The sequence below is a fragment of the Kogia breviceps genome, chromosome 8 (genome assembly GCF_026419965.1).
Source record: "Kogia breviceps isolate mKogBre1 chromosome 8, mKogBre1 haplotype 1, whole genome shotgun sequence".
In the NCBI taxonomy this organism is placed as follows: domain Eukaryota; kingdom Metazoa; phylum Chordata; class Mammalia; order Artiodactyla; family Physeteridae; genus Kogia; species Kogia breviceps.
In genome coordinates, this window is record NC_081317.1 from 22803541 (window position 1) to 22824341 (window position 20801).

General features: G+C 39.1%; 1 protein-coding gene across 1 annotated transcript in view; it reads left to right on the forward strand.

Annotated features, from left to right (window-relative positions):
* Positions 1-20801, forward strand: part of SVEP1 (sushi, von Willebrand factor type A, EGF and pentraxin domain containing 1) — a 193390-nt gene that overhangs the window by 147052 nt on the left and 25537 nt on the right. Inside the window, exons 37-40 of the mRNA XM_059072281.2 lie at positions 8303-8975; positions 10642-13430; positions 15355-15580; positions 17509-17664. Of these exons, the coding sequence (XP_058928264.1) occupies positions 8303-8975; positions 10642-13430; positions 15355-15580; positions 17509-17664 (3844 nt within the window). The remainder of the gene's footprint in view (positions 1-8302; positions 8976-10641; positions 13431-15354; positions 15581-17508; positions 17665-20801) is intronic.

The window sequence follows — 20801 nt, forward strand, 5'->3', positions numbered from 1 at the left end:
AAGGTGCTATAGGAACTAGTGAATAGAGTCTGAGGATGCTGCTAAAACATCCTACAATGCATAGGACAGACCCCCACAACAAAGAATTGTCTGGTCCAAAATGTCAGTAGTGCTGAGGTTGAGAAACTGCTTGAATTGTTGTTCCTTTATAAATAATGTGTTTTCCCTTTATTTATTTTTTAAATTTGTCTTTGTTGTTTTGGTTTTTCTCTATGGTATGACTAAAGTTGTATTAATTGCCATTCATCTTGTTCAGGGCTCATTGTACTTCTTACATCTGAGAATTTGTATCTTTCACCAATTTTAGAATAAGCTATTTTCACTTTAAATATTCTTTCTTCTTAACTTTCACTTTTCTCTATTTCTCTAAGTTTTATTAGATAAATATTGGAGCTTTTATTTCTACTTTACATATTTATTAACCTGTCACATTTTCCATCTCTTTAAAAACTTGGTTTGCATTTGGATAATTTCCTCACATATATCTTCCAGTTCACTAATTTTCCTTTCTACTATCTATAATCTGCTTTTGAAACATGTCCCCTTTTTTTTGAATTTTTATTTTCTATATTTTTATTTTTAGGATTTCTCTTTGTTTATTTTTCAACTATTTATTTTTACATAGTCTCTTCTTTTTAAATAGGATTTTAAGGGGTTTTGTCCTTCATTATTTGAACATATTTATTTTTTTTTAGATTTTAGACAACTTTTTCTATTATCTCAATTTATTGGTGCCCTCATCTTGCTGTCTGTTCTGTCTACTGACCCATTCATGATGGAAAGCATGCATGTGTGGTTTTTTTTGTTTGTTGTTTTTTCTGTTTTTTGTTTTTTGCATTACGCGGGCCTCTCACTGTTGTGGCCTCTCCTGTTGTGCAGCACAGGCTCCAGACGCTCAGGTTCAGTAGCCATGGCTCACGGGCCCAGCCGCTTCGTGGCATGTGGGATCTTCCTGGACCGGGACACGAACTTGTGTCCCCTGCATCGGCAGGCAGGCTCTCAACCACTGCACCACCAGGGAAGCCCGTGCATGTATTTTGTAATTTCAGATTCTGTCCTTATAGTGTTTGGGACTTGTTTGATCTGTGACAGTCCTCTAATGGTCTGAGTATAAGGATTATTTTTTCTTCTCGGTGCCCCAGGAGTATCACCATCCAAAAACCTAATTTTACATTTATTTATCAGTTCAAAGGCTTTCCGTACAAAATGAGTGGTATAAACCCTACCCTCAAGTCCACATGACGTGCAGTCCTGGCTTCTGCTACCTTAGCCAGGACTTTGTTTTTCCAGCCAGATTCCCAGCAAATACAGAGATCTCACTTGTCATCTCACTAGGCCTCTAGGTGGAATTTTTCTGGTGAATATCCTCTAGGACATAGATTCTTGCCAGAGACTCAGCTATTACTCTTTATTTCCCCTTTCCTGTCCAATCCAAGGGCAACCATAGCATTCATTCACAGGCTTACTTTTCTGTTTTTAATTTCCTCTTCATTTCTGGCACATGGAGATTTCCTTTCTGGTCAGCTAAGCTATGCATTTAAAATAATTTCTGTTGTATTTCATCAAGTGTTATATAGGGAGGGTGTTCAGACAATATTATAGCCAGAACTAGAAGTCAGTGCTTGTCCTCTCTCTTTTCACTCCTTTTCTATCTCTCCCCACCAAGGGATTGATTAGCATAGGTCAACATGCATTATGTCTGTTCTATTCCAGGATGGAATCACTGTGTTCATGTCATGGCTTTTGTGTAATGGCTTTGGCATCCTGCTGTCTCCTTCCACTTCCTAAGATGCTGTTGGCCTGATAAGAATGTTAGGGCCTATTTCCCTCCCTAGCCCTCTCAATTCCCTCTTCTCCCTTGGGGCTGCCTAACACAGACCACTGACCTACACACCGTTTAAGCTACCCACTCCTGTTTATTGGGTGCACATACACACATTCTTGTTTTGGTCTCAGTATTTTTGTCTTCTCTTATTGGTGTTGTGCTTTGCATGGGCCTTTCCTTGGGTTAAGAAAAGAAGACACTCTCTCAAGATTAGGATAGAAGAGCAGAGACTTTAGGAGACTGGAGTAGTAAGAAGAATGTCAGAGAAGAAAAGGAATAAGTCTGATTTCTGTCTCCTGCCCTGAAATTGGCCTTCTGAATTCACCTTTTATCAAAACATTACACTGGCGTTTTTCAGCTTTTTGCCTCAATTAATAAAATGGTCACTTGTTTCCCATTTGCCGTTTCATCCTCATGTATACTCTCTTGGTGAGAAACTCAGTAGGAAGGAAGGGTCATTGACATCCTAACATCCTGATAGAATGTTTCCCTTTTGAGTCTTCTCAAATATAGACTTTTAAATGCAATTACTGAATATACTACGATAACATTTTTGTAATCTTTTCAATTGAAAACAGAACTAATTACTGATATAGATTTATACTTTCTATTGCTCTTATTAAATTACAGCCCTTTAAATATCTAGTATGCTGCTCTTTTAAGATTCTTTTAAGGTTCTTTTTCTCAGAAGAGAAGAGCTAATAACCCACGGGGGAGCCTTCTCACAAAGCTTCCCAGGCCCATGCCCGTTAGTAGGCGTTCACTCCATGAATCAAATCACTGAAAATTGCATCTGGAGATTACTCTGCCCATTTTCAAAGGATTTTTTGTTATCATTCCAGAAGTATGATAATGTATTACAGCCAGTGTATCCTAAAATGTGTCATTCTGTGACATCACTGTAATATCGATGGGACAATTTTCCTTGGAACTATGGAGGAAAACAGCTTGTTTTATAATACATGTGGCCTGATTTTTAATAACAGACTGCGAGGGTGTCCCCAATATCTCTTGAATGAGAATACAAAAGGTCACGCAGAGTAAAATTAAATATTTCAATGTTTTAGATTTATACCAATTCCAATTTTTCCTGTTTTAGTAGCCAACATATATAGGATGTATCTTATCATCTGTATAAAACTTTATCATTTTTAAGTGATTCTTTTACATAAGCAGGTGAAATATGTCTTCCAGAAATCTTAACACTCATTTAGACTTCTAACATAATGAAATGGTGTGGCAGTTTGATCAGAGACCAGTTATAGTTCTATCTAGGCAATAACTAGAAATTAATTCCTCTTTGTTTTTGGCATTCAGAGAATATATCCTTCTTTAGCATCTTAAAAGACTAACTGATATATATGTTTCAGAAGACAGTTATTTTTGATAAGCCTCTGTCCCCATCTTCACTGAATATGCTATCTAGTCTAAAGCACTAGCTTTATTTATTTATTTTTGAAACCACTCAGTGTAAATTCCTCTGCTCCTCTGAAATGCCAGTCATTCAAGTATTGATAGCTTGGCCCCAAGGTTCTACAAATGGATCATTAGAGCTAATTGAGAGGTTTCAGTAAGGGATCCCAGCCCCTTCATAACATTTCCATGGCTAAAAAATGATCCTACACTCTGGTTAAGATGCCAAGATTGCAGCTTTGGAAGTGTGAAGGTGTAGGGAGACAGACGTTTCAGCCAGCTCAACCTCAAATCTGCCTTTCTCTTTCTCATTAATGGACATAATTCCAAGTCTGTTCACTCTCAGAGTCACTCTCCTCTGAGCCTATTCCAATAGGTCTATAGCCCTTTTTGAATTGTGATACCCAGACCTGAATGTGCAAATTAGAATGTAACTGCAAGAGAGAGAAAGACACCAAGTCTAGGGACTAGCTCGTGATACTTGAAACATAACAATTTATTTCATTTCTCTTCTTCTCTTTCTGGATAAATGAGTTTCTAAAGATGCAGTAACCCTTTTAAGGATGTCACCATTGACTCATTCAACTCATTCGAGGAAACTAAAGTCTTTCACATTGGCTGTCACTAAGCCAGGTTTCCCTTTGTGCAGTTTTTCTTTATTATCTATATACAGGACCTCCCATTTTATCTTCGTTAAATATTACCCAGTAAGATTAGAAACATTGAACTGCCCTGTTAAAACCCTTATCCTTCACCCTACTGTTTTGTGTTGCTTACAAACTGATGGGCTAAGGACAGAGTTTTGTGACATTCAGAAGATACGTAACACCGAACTAGCTTACTTCTATTAACCAATACTCTTTGGGTCATCCAGTTAATAAACCACTTAAATATCTTTCTGTTCTAGCAGCATTTCTTCTGCTAAAATCTTATGAGAATCCTTGTCAAAGGAACTGTCAAAAACCATTTCCAGTTAATCTGTGCCTGCCACATCTTCACCCATTAACCATCATAACTGTCAAAAACACACAAGATCCTAGTGACCACTGCTTCCTTTTCCAGATGTTCATAGGCCATTCCTAACTGTTTGTAAGTCCCCAGAAGTCCCCAGCTATATCACACTCCCATTTCTTTGCTCCTGTTACTTTTCTTCCTTTCCTGCTTCTTTCACGACTCCCCTCAAAAGCTATTTCATCTGGGACACAAAGGACATGCACTGACATTGCCTTGTACACTAGGGAAGGGATTCTAGCACATAGCATGGCCTAATTGCCTAATGAAGAACTAAATGTTGATTGAGAATCATAAAGAAAAGTCAAGTTCTTAAGTCAGAGAAAGAGATGGTGTCAGTTCTAGGAAAGTATGGATAGTTTTGAAAATGCATTCTTTAAATTCTTTTATTCAAAATACATATATTTAGTGGTAATCTTCCATTATATTACAGAAGAGCTTTTTGCTGTGATTTTCCATTAGGGAAGAGTCATTGGTGGAGATTTTCCAGCAGATCAGGGGTCAGAGGCCTAACAAAGTGCTGCCAGATTACAAAACTCTGTTCTTGTGTCCTCAAGAGGCTTTGAGGAATAAGGAAGATTCTGGAGGCAGAGGCTTCTGCCTCAAAGCAGCCAGTCCCGTTAACTAAAGGAAGCACTCTATAGATGGCACAATGGATCCTAATAAATCAGGGATGTCTCAGGTGATGTCTATAAACTTCAGCCAATGAAATATGGTAGCAATATCAAAGGACCGCATGAAAATAATGATGCATGGTTCAAAGTGTGCAAAGGATGTAAATTGTGCTATAAAAATATAAAACATCAAGAGCCTCTATAGGAAGCATCCTAAATGCCCATCGACAAACGAATGGATAAAGAAGATGTGGTACATATATACAATGGAATATTACTCAGTCATAAAAAGGAACGAAACTGAGTTATTTGCAGTGAGGTGGATGGACCTAGAATCTGTCATACAGAGTAAAGTAAGTCAGAAAGGGAAAAACAAATATCGTATATTAACGCATATGTGAGCAATCTAGAAAAATGGTACAGATGAACCGGTTTGCAAGGCAGAAATAGAGGCACAGATGTAGAGAACAAACCTATGGACACCAAGGGGGGGAAGCTGGCAGGGTGGTGGGGATGAATTGGGGATTGGGATTGACATATGTACACTAATATGTATAAAATAGATAACTCATAAAAAGCTGCTGTATAAAAAATAGATTAAACCAAGGATGTGAAAAATCTGTACACTGAAACTACAAAACATTGATAAAATAAATTGAAGGAGACCCAAATAAAAGAGCCTCTATAAATGGAGCACATTCTACACAGGAATAGCAGAGTCTAGGCACTCAGACCTAGGGCAATGTATTTTTAATAATAAAATTATGGTTGTAACATACTGTCTTTGTATATCTTCCTGGATCCTTTAAGACAGAAGCCGTCCAAAAATGTATTCAGCTCAGATTCTTATACAAAGAACTGAGCTTTTCCACAACAATGAACTGCAGCAGACCCTAACTGGAGACTGTGCTCAGCTGTTGGGGAAGGCTATGAGTATTCGCTTTGAGGCCACTTCTATCCATAGCACAATATATGACTGTAGGTAGGGTAGGAACACACATCTCTGATGATGCTCTTCCATTTTTTCCTTGATCTTTCTGTTTCCTATAGATTTCCTAAATCTTGCCAGAGCGGGTGAAGGAATTCCAATCTCTCTATAAGAGCCGATTCCTTATAAAATGAAAAGGGACCTCAGGAGAAATATTTGCTAGTTAATGACTTAAGAATCTTTGCTGAAGGGCAGGTCCGATAAGTTGCACTAATGACACTGCCATACAGTTTCCACAGGACACCCACCGATTGCGATCTAACCGACCTCCTTTTAAAAAGAGAGAGGACATTGCAGCACTATTTACCATAGCCAGGACATAGAAGCAACCTAAGTGTCCATCGACAGATGAATGGATAAAGAAGATGTGGCACATATATACAATGGAATATTACTTAGCCATGAAAAGAAACGAAATTGAGTTATTTGTAGTGAGGTGGATGGACCTAGAGTCTGTCATACAGAGTGAAGTTAAGTCAGAAAAAGAAAAACAAATACTGTATGCTAACACATATATATGGAATCTAAAAAAAAAAAGAGGTTCTGATGAACCTAGGAGCAGGACAGAAATAAAGATGCAGACATAGAGAATGGACTTGAGGACACGGGGAGGGGGAAGGGTAAGCTGGGACGAAGTGAGAGTAGCATTGACATGTATACACTACCAAATGTAAAATAGATAGCAGGAAGCAACCACATAGCACAGGGAGATCAGCTCGGTGCTTTGTCACCACCCAGATGGGTGGGATAGGGAGGGTGGGAGGGAGACTCAAGAGGGAGGGGATATGGGGATATATGTAGACATATAGCTGATTCACTTTGTTGTACGGCAGAAACTAACACACCATTGTAAAGCAATTATACTCCAATAAAGATGTTAAAAATAAATAAATACATACATCCAAAGGGAGAGTCATCTCCCCCCAAAAATAAATAAATAAAGGAAGTGAGATAGAGCAACATCATGGGAAAGATAGAAGGGTTGGAATCTAGTAAACCAAATTCATCTCCTAACTGCTGCTTGCATCCATGTGACTCTCAGCAGATTTCCTAGCCTGTCTGAACAACCATTCACTCATCTGCAAAATGAAGAAATTAGTATTTCTAAACACGGTTCAATTGGTGCCAAATTATCTTAGTCCCCTTACGCTTCATTATTATCAAGACGACGGACTGATCGGATGTTAGACAGTCCTTTCAAACTCCCTGTCCTCTTTCTTTTCAGTACGAAAGTGAGAATAAAAATCAGAATGACTCAAATGTACTTATTCTAATACTGCGTACCCTAATACTTTGTCGTGCTTCATTGGGGGAGCACTTGAGCATAATTTAAGATTTTTGTAAGTCGTCCATCTATCATCATATATGGGGAAACACCTGTGCATAAACAAAGCCAAATTTATTCATGCTGGTTGAATAGCAAAGCCATATGCAGACACAGCTTTTTATGCTAACCACATGGTTAAGGGTTTAGGAAACAATGGAGACTGAAATTATAATCCCTCCTTTAAAGTTCATTGACTATAAGCCAGTGGATAACTAGGAGTTATACGCAGGCTACCTGTGGTTCATCAGAGCTTTTGTTTCAAAGACTATTGATCAAATTAAGCAATGGAAATCATCTATAGATAGATGAAGTTCCAACTTTGAATTGAGTCAGACAGGACCGTAGCTTAGTCCTCATTTTTATTTTTAAAGAAATGTGTAACAATTTTTAGAGTTTCTTTTTTTCTGTTTAACATCTTTGTTGGAGTATAATTGCTTTACAATGGTGTGTTAGTTTCTGCTGTATAACAAAGTGAATCAGTTATACATATACATATGTCCCCATATCTCCTGCCCCTTGCGTCTCCCACCCATCCTCCCTATCTCACCCCTCTAGGTGGTCACAAAGCACTGAGCTGATCTCCCTGTGCTATGCGGCTGCTTCCCACTAGCTATCTATTTTACATTTGGTAATATAAATAGCAAAATCCACTTCCCTTTCTGAATAAGCCCTAATATTAATAACAAGATGTATATCTTGTGTGTGTGTGTGTGTGTGTGTGTGTGTGTGTGTGTGTGCGGTACGCGGGCCTCTCACTGTCGTGGCCTCTCCCGTTGCGGAGCACAGGCTCCGGACCCGCAGGCTCAGCAGCCATGGCTCACGGGCCCAGCCGCTCCGCGGCATGTGGGATCTTCCCGGACCGGGGCACGAACCCGCGTCCCCTGCATCGGCAGGCGGACTCTCAACCACTGCGCCACCAGGGAAGCCCCAAGATGTATATCTTAAATGAAGGTCATTTGATCAACAAGCTCAAATTCAAATAGTAAATATTGTTTTGAAGGATAAAGGATAAAAGTAAAGTTATTGGTGGAAAGATTTACAAAATAAAAGCAGAATAAGAAGATGCAAACACGTTTTCTCAAATAATGTGCTTCGTTACTGTTCCTTTCTCCCTAATCTCATAGCTACACCCTTGCCGGTCCTGACACCATTGAGTGCCTGGCCAATGGCAAATGGAGCCGAAGTGACCAGCAGTGTCTGGCTGTCTCCTGTGATGAGCCCCCCAGTGTGGAACATGCCTCTCCAGAGACTGCCCATCGGTTATTTGGAGACATTGCATTCTACTATTGTTCAGATGGTTACAGCCTGGCAGACAACTCCCAGCTCCTCTGCAATGCCCAGGGCAAGTGGGTTCCCCCAGAAGGTCAGGCCGTGCCCCGTTGTATAGCTCACTTTTGTGAAAAACCCCCTGCTGTTTCCTACAGCATCTTGGAATCTGTGAGCAAAGCAAAATTTGCCGCAGGCTCAGTTGTGAGCTTCAAATGCACGGAGGGTTTCATACTGAACACCTCAGCAAAGATTGAATGTCTGAGAGGTGGGCAGTGGTATCCCTCCCCCATGTCCATCCAGTGCATCCCCGTGCGCTGCGGAGAGCCGCCCCGCATCATGAACGGCTATGCGATTGGATCAAACTACAGTTTTGGAGCCGTGGTGGCTTATAGCTGCAACAGGGGCTTCTACATCAAAGGGGAGAAGAAGAGTGCCTGCGAAGCCACGGGACAGTGGAGTGACCCCATACCCACATGCCACCCTGTATCTTGCAATGAACCACCAAAGGTTGAGAATGGATTTCTGGAGGTAAGAGACTGATTCACAAGTGTCCATGGCTTTCATCGTTTACAGGGCCAGCCCACTGTGGCTTATTCAGAAGCAGGGACATGAATAGACTAATAGGTGAATGACAGAAGCTGCTAAATCTATTGGTGGTAAATATTGGAGAGAACTTGATAGAGGTCATGAATCCTTTTCATCTATAGCTTTCTACCTTCTACTAGCATATAGGCACTTGAAACACTCTACAGCAATATCTTAGCCCAGCTATGATGTTAGAATAAAATAGTTTTAAGAGATACTATTTTGATTTATAAAAAGTTATTCCAAGATGGATGTATCGTTTATTTTTTATAGAAATCAAGGTCTAAATGGAACCTAGAGAAATCTGTTATCATTTCTTATTTTTAGACAAAAGATGGGGGTAAACCATCCATTCACCATAAGGTGGTTTTTGCAGTTTTCTTTTAGGGAACCTAAAGGTAATTTCATCAGGACAAAGGGGTTTGTCAGATCCACACATATCCTCCTTTCTCATTACTATGTGTCTTCTCATTAAATCTATCAAGAAAACAGGAGTAACAATCTGTTCCTCCAAATCAAGGGTCATTTTAAAGAGACGGTATTCTAACTAAACAGTTTTTTAAAACCCACGCATACATAGTACCTTTTCTCCTTTATATTCTAAAACAATAGTGAATGCCTTTTATTTAAGACTTTTGCTCAGATGTATTAGCTTTCCATTGGAAGAAGGTGTCTAGTTTAGGTAAGGAGGCTTTCTTCATTTATTCATTTAACAATTATTTCTGGAGCTCCTACTAGGTGCCAGGTAAGCACTGGAGATCTAGTATTTAATAACACGGATTAGGTCTGTGATGGCATGGTGTTTACATGCATGTGGGGTACCCAATAAATAAATAAATAAACAAAACAAATAATCATGTCCAAATACCAAGAAGTTCACTGCACCATGGAAGCTAGACGTACCATTAACAAAAGAACCATTGCAATCTTTTTAAAGTTTTCATAAGTAATTCATCTTTGTACTGCCTAAAAATGACCTCTTATTATGTTATTCACTTATATATTTGAATGTTGAGAGTATGAATATTAAATTTTTTGTTTAAAAGGTAAAATATTACTTTTTATTTTCCACCCTTATGTTATGGCAGCAATTTTTTAAAGTTATATTAAGAATGAACACAAAACTCTGACAGTAGGTCCATATCCATAAAAATATTTGTTTTCCTTATTATCTAACAGCATAAACAAATGTATGTTTGTGTATGTTTCCTTTTCTGTGAGTAAAACAACACACTATAGCACTGCTTTGGTCAGTGAGATTTTTTAAATTTACCATGTAATGTATAATTTTGGTATTGCTCCATCAACTCATCAATCGATTTAGAGACTATTGATCTTTACTTATTATGGGCTTACCACTGTGGCCAACATTTCTGCTGTAGGGATTACCTAACTTGACCTTCTGCCATCCTTTTTGTTTATTTAAAAAAAAAAAAAAATAGAGTGGACCTACTGGAAAAATACAAGTCCTCATTTGCATCTGTCTTAATTGATCCATTTTAACATAGGCATTTTAGTTTAGTTCCTCTTTACTGTGATTTGCTGTATTTTGTCAGTTGCATTACGTGTTATACAAATTGTACTTCATTGTTTTCTCCCTGTTATCCAGCATACAGCTGGCAGGACCTTTGAGAGTGAAGTGAGATACCGCTGTAACCCAGGCTATAAGTCAGTCGGAAGTCCTGTATTTGTCTGCCAAGCCAATCGCCACTGGCACAGTGAATCCCCTCTGTCGTGTATCCCTCTCAACTGTGGAAAACCTCCCCCGATCCAGAATGGCTACAGGAAAGGAGAAAATTTTGAAGTAGGGTCCAAGGTTCAGTTTTTCTGCAATGAGGGTTACGAGCTTATTGGTGATCATTCTTGGACGTGCCTGAAATCTGGCAAATGGAATAAGAAGCCCAACCAAAAGTGTGTGCCCGCCAAGTGCCCAGAGCCACCCCTCTTGGAGAACCAACTGGTTTTGAAGGAGTTGACCACCGAGGTGGGAGTGGTGACATTTTCCTGTAAAGAAGGGAACGCCCTCCAGGGCCCCTCTGTCCTGAAGTGCTTGCCATCCCAGCAGTGGAATGACTCTTTTCCGGTTTGTAAGATGGTTCTTTGCCTCCCACCCCCGCTGATTTCCTTCGGTGTCCTTGCTTCTTCTGCTCTTCATTTCGGAAGTACTGTCAAGTATTCTTGTGTGGATGGGTTTTCCTTAAGAGGAGATCCTACCACCTTCTGCCAGGCGGATGGTACCTGGAGCTCTCCACTGCCAGAATGTGTGCCAGTAGAATGCCCCCAACCTGAGGAAATCCTCAATGGCATCATTGACGTGCAAGGTCTTGCCTATCTGAGCACAGCTCTCTACACCTGCAAGCCAGGCTTTGAGTTGGTGGGCAATTCTACCACTCTTTGTGGGGAAAATGGTCACTGGCTTGGAAGAAAACCAACCTGTCAACCCATCGAGTGCGCAAAGCCCAAGGAGATTTCGAATGGCAAGTTCTCTTACACAAACCTACACTACGGGCAGACCGTTACCTACTCCTGTGACCGGGGCTTCAGGCTCAAAGGTCCCAAAGCCTTGACTTGTTTAGAGACAGGTGATTGGGATGTGGAGGTCCCATCTTGCAGTGCCATCCACTGTGATCCCCCACATCCCATTGAAAACGGTTTCGTAGAAGGTGCAGATTACAGCTATGGCGCCATGATCATCTACAGCTGCTTCCCTGGCTTCCAGGTCGCTGGTCACGCCATGCAGACCTGTGAAGAGTCGGGATGGTCAAGCTCCATCCCAACATGTGTACTCATAGACTGCGGTCTCCCCCCTCACATTGACTTTGGAGACTGTACTAAGGTCAGAGATGGTCAGGAATATTTTAACCAAGAAGAAGACATGATGGAAGTTCCATATGTGACTCCTCACCCGCCTCATCATCTGGGGACAGTGGCTAAAACCTGGGGAAACCCAAAGGGATCTCCTGCTACACATTCAGCAAAATTCCGATACAACACCCTGGTTTCATACGCCTGTAATCCAGGATATGAACTCTTGGGGAACCCTGTGCTGATCTGCCAGGAGGATGGAACTTGGAATGGCAGTGCGCCGTCCTGCATTTCAGTTGAATGTGACCTGCCTGTTGCTCCTGAAAACGGCTTTTTGCATTTTACAGAGACTACCGTGGGCAGTGCCATACAGTATAGCTGCAAACCCGGGCACACTCTGGTGGGCTCCGACGTAAGACTTTGTCTACAGAATAAAGAATGGAGTGGTACTTCCCCACTCTGTGAGGCCATCTCATGCCCCAAACCAAATCTAGTTATGAATGGCTCCATCAAAGGAAGCAACTACACATACCTGAGCATACTGTACTATGAGTGTAATCCTGGGTATGTGTTGAATGGCACCGACAGGAGAATGTGTCAAGAAAATAAAAATTGGGATAGGAATGAGCCAATTTGTATTCCCGTAGACTGTGGTTCGCCTCCAGTCTCAGCAAATGGCCAGGTAAAGGGAGAGGAGTATACGTTCCAAAAAGAGGTTGAGTATACTTGCGATGAAGGGTTCTTGCTGGAGGGGGTCAGCAGTCGTGTTTGTCTTGCTGATGGAAGTTGGAGTGGGACGACTCCCATCTGTGTGCCTGTCAGGTGTTCCCCCCCACTACAGGTGGCAAATGGGGTGATGGATGGCCTGGACTATGGCTTCGGGAAGAAAGTGGTGTTCCATTGTCAAGACGGCTACGTGTTGCACGGTTCCCCCAGACTCATCTGTCAATCGAATGGTAACTGGGATACCCAGGTTCCTCTGTGTAAACCAGCCAACTGTGGCCCTCCTGAAGACCTTGCCCATGGCTTCCCTAATGGCTTCTCCTTTTATCATGGGGGGCATATACAGTATCAGTGCTTTCCCGGTTATAAGCTCCATGGGAGTCCTTCAAGAAAGTGTCTCTCCAATAGTTCCTGGAGTGGCAGCCCACCTTCCTGCCTGCCTTGCACATGTGCCCCACCAGTCATTCAAAATGGAGCGGTCAACAGGACAGATTTTGGTTGCGGACAGGCAGCTCGGATTCAGTGCTTCAAAGGCTTCCAGCTCCTGGGACTTTCTGAAATCACCTGCGAAGCCAATGGCCAATGGAGCTCTGGCTTCCCACGCTGTGAACACACTTCTTGCGGTTCTCCCCCAACGATACCAAATGCATTCACCAGTGAGAGTGGCTCTTTGGAGGAAAATGTGATAACTTACAACTGCAGATCTGGGTATGTCATCCGAGGCAGTTCAGATCTGATTTGTACTGAGAAAGGGACGTGGAGCCAGCCTTATCCTGTCTGCGAGCCCCTGTCCTGTGGACCCCCACCACCTGTCTCCAGTGCAGTGGCAACTGGAGAGGTACACACCTATGGAAGTAAAGTGAAACTCAGGTAAGACCATGGCTCTAGAGTCTCCAAGGGGCACAGGCAGGAGGGTTGTAATATGAAAAGTGATAGGGCAAAAATTTAACTAACTGGGAAGAAAACACCCTCTCTGGACTTCTGTCCAAAAACTGAAACTTTTAACACTTGGCTTTATTGTATCCACAATTATTCAGAAATCCATTGACTTGTAAGAATAAATTTCTACACTTTCAGACTGTAGTTCCTAATATAATTATCATATTCTGTTGCACTTCATGGAACAGCAAGATCCTCTAGCTAGCTTTAATATCTCTTAAATCACAGGCTCTTTTGTAAACATTATGCTGATAAATTTCTTCGGTATCACCTAATGATTATATTCATATATGCAGATATTGGGGAAATAAGGCAAAAGCTGAAGAATTCAGGTCAAAAATCACACACTTTAATTGGTCAACATTAATAGGGAGATAGTCTTGAGGGGACATCCAACGTATGCTGTCGGAGCAAAGTAAGCATTTAATGCACAGATAGTGATTTTTGCAGAAGAGTTCTCTATTTAAAATGTAGTATCAAAAAAAGATGAGAAAATATGGAATGAATTTATAAATTAAACTTTTATTGGAATAAATGCCTGTAATGTGTAAATATATCTCAACCCTCTAAATCAATTTAGATTTTATTGATATCTCTGAAGGAATTATGGATTATCCTTTACATATTGGCTTCTTAGATTTTATTAATAATTTAATAACTCTTCTTAAGCTTGTGTGTTGTAGACATTTTAGCTCTACCTTCATTTTCTCTTAATTACAGTAAGAAATAGACCCAAGGGAGGATTGTCACTGTAATGAAACCTAAAGAATAGTGGATTATGCACCAAGAAGAAAAACAAAAATTATTCCTCACTTTTGACATGCATTTTCAATTTTCTATTTGGATGTTGGTGTCTCAGATACCTTGAGAAATCACAATAAGACCTACTTCCCAAGACTCACCTATTTGTTTTTCCTTGTGTGTTGACTGTCTTCAAATCTTCACTTATTAGTAAACAGATCGTACCAAGTTTGCAAAACCTGTGACTGCTACCTAGCCTGGTAATTTGTGAAATTTAAAAAAATATATCCACCCCATATATGTTAGTTAATTAAATGGTTTAATTTAAAAAGCAACATAATATAGTGGTAAAAGCATAGACTCTAGAGCCAGATTCTGTAGGTAGGAATCTCAGCTCTGTCGCTTCCTGGGAAAGTTATTTAATCTCTCTGGTGTCAGTTTCTTCATCTGAAAAATGGGCATAAAGAAAATAATCACACCTATTCATAGGGTTGACATGAGAATGGGTTCATATTTGTAGAGCAATTAGAACAGGGACTAGAATTTAACAAATGCTCCGTAAACATTTGCTGAATGGAAAAGTGCAAATTTTTAAAATCATAGAGGATTTTAGAGCCAGCTTGACTTGAGTTTGAACACCAATACTACGGTTACATGATACCTACCTACTAAACAGGATTAAAAGACACACCCTATGTAGAGGACTTCATTTGGCACAAAGTAGATTCCCCCAAAATGTTAATTGTGTTATATTCTTACTAGTATCTGAGTCTATTTTGGACTTCGTCTAGAGTTATTTGAACTGTTAGATATTTTCATAATAAAAATAAATTTAGTAATGATATTATCCAGAACAAAGGTAAATCATGTCAACAACATTTGAAGCAACTTTAGACTTGGCTAATCCTTAATGTGGGTAACTAAGGATTCATCTGGTTGTCATTGTTTTCTTGGTGTTTTTGCAAGGCAGCTCCATCCCCCTGACATTTGAGTAATTTCTAACACATCACATAAAATGTCTACTAAGCTTTATAACAGCTTCTTGAATCCAAGAATAAGTCACCAACTATATTGCACTCTCTTTAAGGCACTCATTTTTACTTTTCCATTGCAGGTGTCTAGAAGGTTATATGATGGATACAGAAATAGACACATTCACCTGTCAGAAAGATGGTCGTTGGTTCCCTGAGAGAATCTCTTGCAGTCCTAAGAAATGTCCTTTGCCAGAAAGCATAACACACATACTTGTTCATGGGGATGATTTCAGTGTGAATAAGCAAGTTTCTGTGTCATGTGCAAAAGGGTATACCTATGAGGGGGTTAATATATCAACATGTCAGGTAAGATTCTCTGTCTTAATTAGAACATGTAGGGTATAACTCATTTATATATATTATACTATGTGTGTGTGTGTGTGTGTGTGTGTGTGTGTGTGTATATGTAAGTGTATATTATACTATATATATGTGTGTGTATATAGATATATGTATATGTAAGTGTGTGTATATAGATATACATATACATATATCCACAAAGGTAGTATCTTGCTGTCCTGAAAAGAGAAAATGTCTCATTTCCAACCATATCAAAGAATTAGAGAAGTTTTTTGGTAGAAATATAATAAAATATATCTTTCTTTCCAATGGTCCCATTTTTAAAAATAAGAAAGTGCCAAGGGCAGGTGAAAAGTCCCAAAGGTAAGTAAAATATTAAAATATCTATAACAAGAGATTCATGACAGATTAACTATGTGTATGGTCTACACATAGACTTTCTATGTGTAGAAATGAGGCCTAATTGTTACCGAATATGTTTCCAGTTTTAGTATAAGAGCAAAGGTAGCAGAAACAAAAATTGGAGTCAAATTCTGCCTCTGCTTACTACTTGTGTCACTTTAATAAAGCTACTTAGAATTGCCAAGCTCCTATCAGTGTGGTATTAGTGTAAAATTCGGTAGAAGGGGAAATGAATGGAATGGAAGAAATAAGTCAAAAGTAGACCCTGGGCCTCCCTGGTGGCGCAGTGGTTGAGAGTCTGCCTGCCGATGCAGGGGACACAGGTTTGTGCCCCGGTCTGGGAAGATCCCACATGCCGCGGAGCGGCTGGGCCCGTGAGCCATGGCCGCTGAGCCTGTGCATCCGGACCCTGTGCTCCGCAACGGGAGAGGCCACAGCAGTGAGAGGCCCGCGTACCGCAAAAAAAAAAAAAAAAGTAGATCCTGATAAAGGAATCATCACAAGTCAGTGAAGAAAGGAATCATTAATAAACAAATTTTTCTGATACAATGAAGTAACCACTAGGGAAAAAATTAATATATACCAAAATAAACTCCAGATATATCAAAAGAAAATAATACTATGTTGCTTTTAAAAGTTAATAGTAATACCCAGAATCATTTGTGCAAAAAATATATTTATTGAAGCATTATTTACAGTATTGAAAAATTAGATACAATGTATATTTCTGACATTAGGGGAATGGATAATTATGAAGCAGGCATATATATATGTATATATATATAAAATTATTTCTGGCTTATCTGTAGAATAAAGGGCTTAGCCTCAAGTCTTGTTTTAGACTGCTATTCAACTCATATGCTATTTCCTCAAAGAAAACAAAACAGCATTAGCAAGAGAATAACAGTCTTCAAGGGAAACATCTGTGTATGCCTCACTATACCTGAAAAGAAGGCTGGAAAATGTTAATTCTAACTGTGGTGGTGAGGAAATAAAGTAAATATATGTGTGTCTTTTTTTTTCTTTAACCATGTGACTTGCTCACAATATATGATAGAATGTTTTCAAGTATTCATGCTGGAAAGGGAGAAAAGGAAGCCATCTTTTTAAACTTTGGATTGTATGCCTGAAAGTTGCAGTTTCTCATCAGCTTTAGATTAAAACACAGAATTATGTAAAATATAAGGGTGTATTACCATAAGTCATGGAATATTCGTATCTACCATCCAGTCCTCATGCATCATAATGAAAACATACTTCTTGGTGTTCTTGATTTTTGAAAGGATTCTATCAGGAAGAAAATGCTTGTTTTGTGAGTTTCAGAAATGTCTAAAATTGTTTAGTGATGACTGTTAAAGCCATCTGATAATTAATGTGCGTTTTTTAAGGCCAAAGATAGTAAGTGGCAGAAGTAGGGCCAAGTTCTAGGTCCTCTATCATTTGCAGATTATTCTGTTATACAACCAATATGTGCAGACTTCTTCATTCATGTGTACTAATTTCTAAATGTAACTTATAACTTGTTATTTTAGATTGATGGCACCTGGGAGCCACCATTTTCTGATGAATCCTGCAGTCCAGTTTCTTGTGGGAAACCTGAAAGTCCAGAACATGGGTTTGTGTTTGGCAGTGAATACAGCTTTGAAAGCATGATTATTTATCACTGTGAAACTGGATATGAATTAGAGGTAAGCGAACAAATTGTTTAACTAGCATTAATTTGTTTTTCCAATATACTTAGGAATATTTTTAGTGTTACACCATTTTGTTTCATTGATTTGGGTCCTAAAAGACTTTTCTATACTTTGTTACCTTATATTTTAGCACTCTCTAAGAAATATTTAAAGTGACTTACAATTTTAAAAAGCAAAGTAAGCCTCAAATTAAAGAATCAAAGCCATGAAAAAAAAAGAGGAACTTTGCATACCAGGCACAAGACTTTAGTTGGTCATTTAAATCTGTGTTTTCACCTCCTGTTAATTGTATTCTACACAGTCCATCTGTCACTGTGAGGAGGCAACCATAAGGATTTAGTTATACAAAGCTAGGGTTTCCTCAAGCAATGGGCCCAAATACCTTGGAGGGTTTTTGATTGAGATTCCAGGTTCCCACAAGGCAGGTATGGCCTGAAAAAATCCTCAGAGCACTTCTAACCAAATACCATGGTAGGTCTCAAGACCACGCTTGCCTGGTTTGTAATATTAAAATCCCATCAGCAGCACCTATTTACTTTGGTGTGAATGCTGCAGTCAATTTGCTAAAAGCATGATCACATCATGAAACTTGAACTTTAAGAGGCCTGTTTTATATTACATAGTGTTGTCCTTTGGTTTTTCGGGAAACTTCTTTCCTGTTTTGCTGTTATAATGGTATTAAATGTAGGTTTTGCAGAAGTATGCATTGCCAGTGATTTGTTAAATGTGTATAGCATGTTCCATTTTTTTTCTACTGACCATAGAACCAGAGAACTTTCATAAGATAGGTCCATGAAAGCTGGAACTAGGCTTAGGTGGATCTTGTTTTATTTCCTAAAAAGATTTTTTTTTAAAAAAAAGGTGGGGGGAAAGAAGGATGGTAATGTAATGGTTATTGGAATTAAAGAGTTTTTCTGTTTTTGAAACTCAGTTGCTCCTCATGTGAGAGTACTAATCTTGCAATTTGTTAAGAAGAAAAGTGGTATAAAATCTAAACAAATATATAGCAAACTGATGGGTCATTAAATTTGAGGAAGTAGATAATTTACCTTAAAAATTTTGGAAATATCCCAGTGTTAACCACAAAATTGAGAGAGATGCTATCACAATTGTTCTTATCCCAAGCTACATGTTTGAATCACCTGAGAAGGTTTTTCTAAATATTAATGTCCAGTTACTTACAGAAATAACCAAGTCCAGGTCTGGAACATGAAATGTAAAAGATTAGCCTAGAAAAGCTTATCATATGACTTAGGAGGGAACCTATCAAAGGTGACATGTTAAAAAAAAACCTCAGGGGCTTCCCTGGTGGCACGGTGGTTGAGAATCTGCCTGCCGATGCAGGGGACACGGGTTCGTGCCCCGGTCTGGGAAGATCCCACATGCCGCCGGGAGGCTGGGCCCGTGAGCCATGGCCGCTGAGCCTGTGCGTCCGGAACCTGTGCTCCGCAACGGGAGAGGCCACAGCAGTGAGAGGCCCGCGTACCGCAAAAAAAAAAAAAAAAACCTCAGGAGCCAATCAGATGAGGCTTCCACAGGCCAAGATGAGACCATTTTGGCATCAATAAGGGTAATAACTTTAATGGACTGAAACACATCAAATACGTCATGAATGACAGTAGACTCACAATGATACTAGAAGAAAATTAGTTGGTAACTTTTAGGGGATGCCCATGAGCAAATTCAATATTTTGAAAACAATGAAAGGGGGAAAAGTATCTTTTCAATGCTAACTGGATGACTGAGTAACCAAATAGTAGATGAAATCAGTCAATAATTATAGAATTTAAATCTCAGAATTTGCAACTCTTATGAATTAATGGATTTAGGTTATCATCATCATGGCTACTGATGTCAGAAAAAAAACAAATAGAGGCACCCAGACACTATAATGCCTCTGGATGGAAAAACACACCATTAGGGAAAAGTCTTACCCAAAAAAGAACTGTTGAATTTGAATTTTTGCATTTTTAACAAGTGCCCCAGATACCAAAGGTCAATGGCTGGAAAAGTGGTTAAGAATAGGGACTTGGTCCCAGCAGACGTCTGTTACAGGCTCTCTGCTCTTGCTGGATGAAAGATGTTGGGGAACTGACTGAACCTCTCTGAGCTTCTGTTTCATCCCATCTGTAGTAGAAATGATATAACCACCTTTGCAAAGTTACTGCAGGGACTGGAGATAAAAGAAAGTATCAAGCACCATCCTTTATGCATTGTCTGAGTTCAGTAGGAGGGTAGTTATTATCATTACTCCTAGTATGCATGTTATTACCAAAATCAGACAAAGCAATTAAGACAGCTAATGTAAATCATGTTAAAATTTTCTAATATATAAATAAATGATCATTTTTATGTAAGGTAAACAACTTCTTTGAGCCATCTAAATCTCAAACATTTTACTACACATGCAGTCTTCTCGAAATAAAAATCACTACAGGCAACTGAGGAATAAATCAAATAACTCAAAAATGGGATAGTCATGTTCTAAAATCACTGGTAGTGAGCAATAAAGCGGTTTCTATGATTCTAAAACTTACTATAACTATCTAACTTAATTGTTGATTAAGCAGATACATTATGTCAACAATAGTAACTTGATGCTAATCTGGATCTAAAACTCCAGATAAAAAACAAAACAAAAACAAAAACAAGATAAGTAAAGGGATAGAGAGAGGAAAAAGAAAGAAGGAAAAGCATGATAAAATTTGCAACTTACTAAGGAGGGAACCAACAGACAGTGTTTGATTTTTTTTTTTTTTTACAGCAATAGTTACAGAAAATAGAGTTGAGTTTTTATTGGAACAAAAATTGACATAATTGAAACAGAATATTATGTGAATTATTGGAAGAAAAAGGAAAATATCTTAGTGGGAAAAATGCTAACCTATTGACTAAAATTAGCTACTTGAGTGTAGTCCACTCGGGAAGTACACAAATAGGGAGTTGGCTTTGATGGCTTGTCATATACTTCCTCAAAAGTAATAAAAAATAATTCACAAGCTGTAATAGTATCTTTTCCTGTGCATACATAAATATATAAACACAACAAAAGTACAGCAATTGTTAACAGGGTTTATCTCTGAATGAAGAATCCTAGAAAACTTTGTACTTTTCTTTCATGTTTTCCAACC